We start from the raw sequence: 2,124 nt of genomic DNA on the forward strand, positions 1-2,124 counted from the left end.
ATGATGATTATTTTTTCTCTTCTATTTGATTATTTTTCTATATATTCTTCCTATTTTCTCTTCTCATCTAAACATAGCATAAATGCAAGGGATACTCATCTACCTTACCTCTTCAAATTGTACTTGACTAAGAGGGACTTTTCCTTTGTTTTTGTTTTGCATCTTTGACGAAGTTATTGATGGCTTCCGCAACATCCTCTCTATCCTCTTTCTTCTACTGCTCCAGAAATTCTTTACATCGTTGTCTGTTCTTCCTTCCAAATATGTAGCAATTTTTGCCCATTTGTTCCCAAATTGCCCTTGTAACTCTATTACCAACTTCTCCTCTTCTTCCGTAAACTTGCACCCTCTGCCAATTACAATAATCATACACAACATCCAAACAGAAAAAACACATTGCTACAAAAATGGCAAGAACATGAAATTAAATGCTAAAAAGATAATAACTCAAAGTTATCTTATTTAACCTACCATTCATAGTTTTGTATATATAGAATCTGTAATTGACTAATTACATACTTGTTACATCTAAAATCACTCATTTATTTCAACAATAATTGAAGACAGAGTACCAAATAAGAAAATTTTAAACTACTTTATGCGGATTTTATTGTCTTTGAAACAATTTTTATATACATGTACATAGAATGTAATAGGAACATGCATGACATGTTATTTTCTAGGTTTAACTAAAGAAAAATCAAATGATACATACATATAACCAGAAACATCGTAGTAGCAACATGCATGAAGTTGAAACCTTCATTTCTAATTAGTTGTGTCTAAAACTATCAAACACACACACGAAAAAACCGTAATAGCGACCACCAATGTGTATCTCGAACTATACTGTAAATCAATAATGCACATTAATTACACCAAAAGAAAATCAATTAATTAAAGGTGAACTAATTAATTAACTCACATCTTCAAGTTTGGTCTAAGCTTGTTAACCCATCGAAGGCGACAAGATTTTCCAGTTCGAGGCAACAAGCCTTTGGATCGAATGGAGCTCCAATCCCTTGCACCATACTTGTTAACATGCTCCTGGAGCACCTCATCTTCCTCTCTGCTCCATGGTCCTTTCTTTATGTACCTTCTATCAAACCCTCTTTCCATCTACTTGTACTACTGATTCAATTTGCATCGAAAATGTTTCAGTTCCTTTTCTGTGTTCTCAACATTCAGTGTTCTCTGTTCTTTATGGTGCTATGGAGTTTTTGAATTGATTTCGATCATGCGCATGATGGTTGTGCTATTGTGTGGTGAGGTTCATGGGATGCGTGATGGAGTCTGTGATTTGATTGGGTGGGGGAAACTAACTGTTTTCTGATGTGTGACGTGGTGCTTTATTATTGGTTGTTTCTTTGAGAGTCATGTGGATGGGAGAGTAGAGGATTCTTGCTGCGACTTCTACACGGACGGTTTCGACGGTTAGTGGCAACATCCACCCCGCCATGTTTTTTTATTTTTTTCGAATTTAAATATTTTTAAACGTGTTTAATTACTTAGTAATATATTACTAAGTTGGAAATGATATTATTACAATAATTTTACATGTGGCATCTTTATTGTAGTGGTATTATATCGACAAAAATAATTATATTTTATATTAATTACGTAAATATTTATCTAAAATAATAAATATAATTAAATGATTGTGTGAAAACCGTTTAATTAAAATCACTTTTTGAATAATATGTTTGAAAACCGCTCGTGAGATCACGGAGCACAAACCAAAACCCGATTTTTCATGGAACCCAAACACATTTTGGCTGATTTTTGGCTCGTATGCTTTTGGTTCCCTAATTATTCTCTTTCGTATATTACAAAAATTTAAAATTCTCTTTCGTATATTACAAAAATTTAAAATTTATGTGTTGATGTGTCTTGTATCATATCTTATCATATGTCTGTACTTCAAAAAATACTTATAATCTCAAATATAATAAACATTTAAATTACTCTTTAAAAAAGTTTAGATAGAATATTTTGAATATTAGCAAATTTTTATTCTCTAAATACTACTCCTCTCATACATATTACTCCTGCCTGAAAATCATAATATCCACTTGATACGAAAGATAAGGATATATTTATTTAAAAATTTATAGGGATAAATGT

At 31.6% G+C, this 2,124-nt stretch overlaps 1 protein-coding gene across 1 annotated transcript in view; it reads right to left on the minus strand.

Moving 5' to 3' along the window:
• Positions 1-1,119, minus strand: part of LOC107611479 (myb-related protein 305-like) — a 1,948-nt gene extending 829 nt beyond the window's left edge. Inside the window, exons 1-2 of the mRNA XM_016313398.1 lie at positions 926-1,119; positions 109-349 (exon numbers count right to left, since the gene is read on the minus strand). Of these exons, the coding sequence (XP_016168884.1) occupies positions 109-349; positions 926-1,119 (435 nt within the window). The remainder of the gene's footprint in view (positions 1-108; positions 350-925) is intronic.

The sequence above is a fragment of the Arachis ipaensis genome, chromosome B08, assembly GCF_000816755.2.
Source record: "Arachis ipaensis cultivar K30076 chromosome B08, Araip1.1, whole genome shotgun sequence".
NCBI lineage: Eukaryota > Viridiplantae > Streptophyta > Magnoliopsida > Fabales > Fabaceae > Arachis > Arachis ipaensis.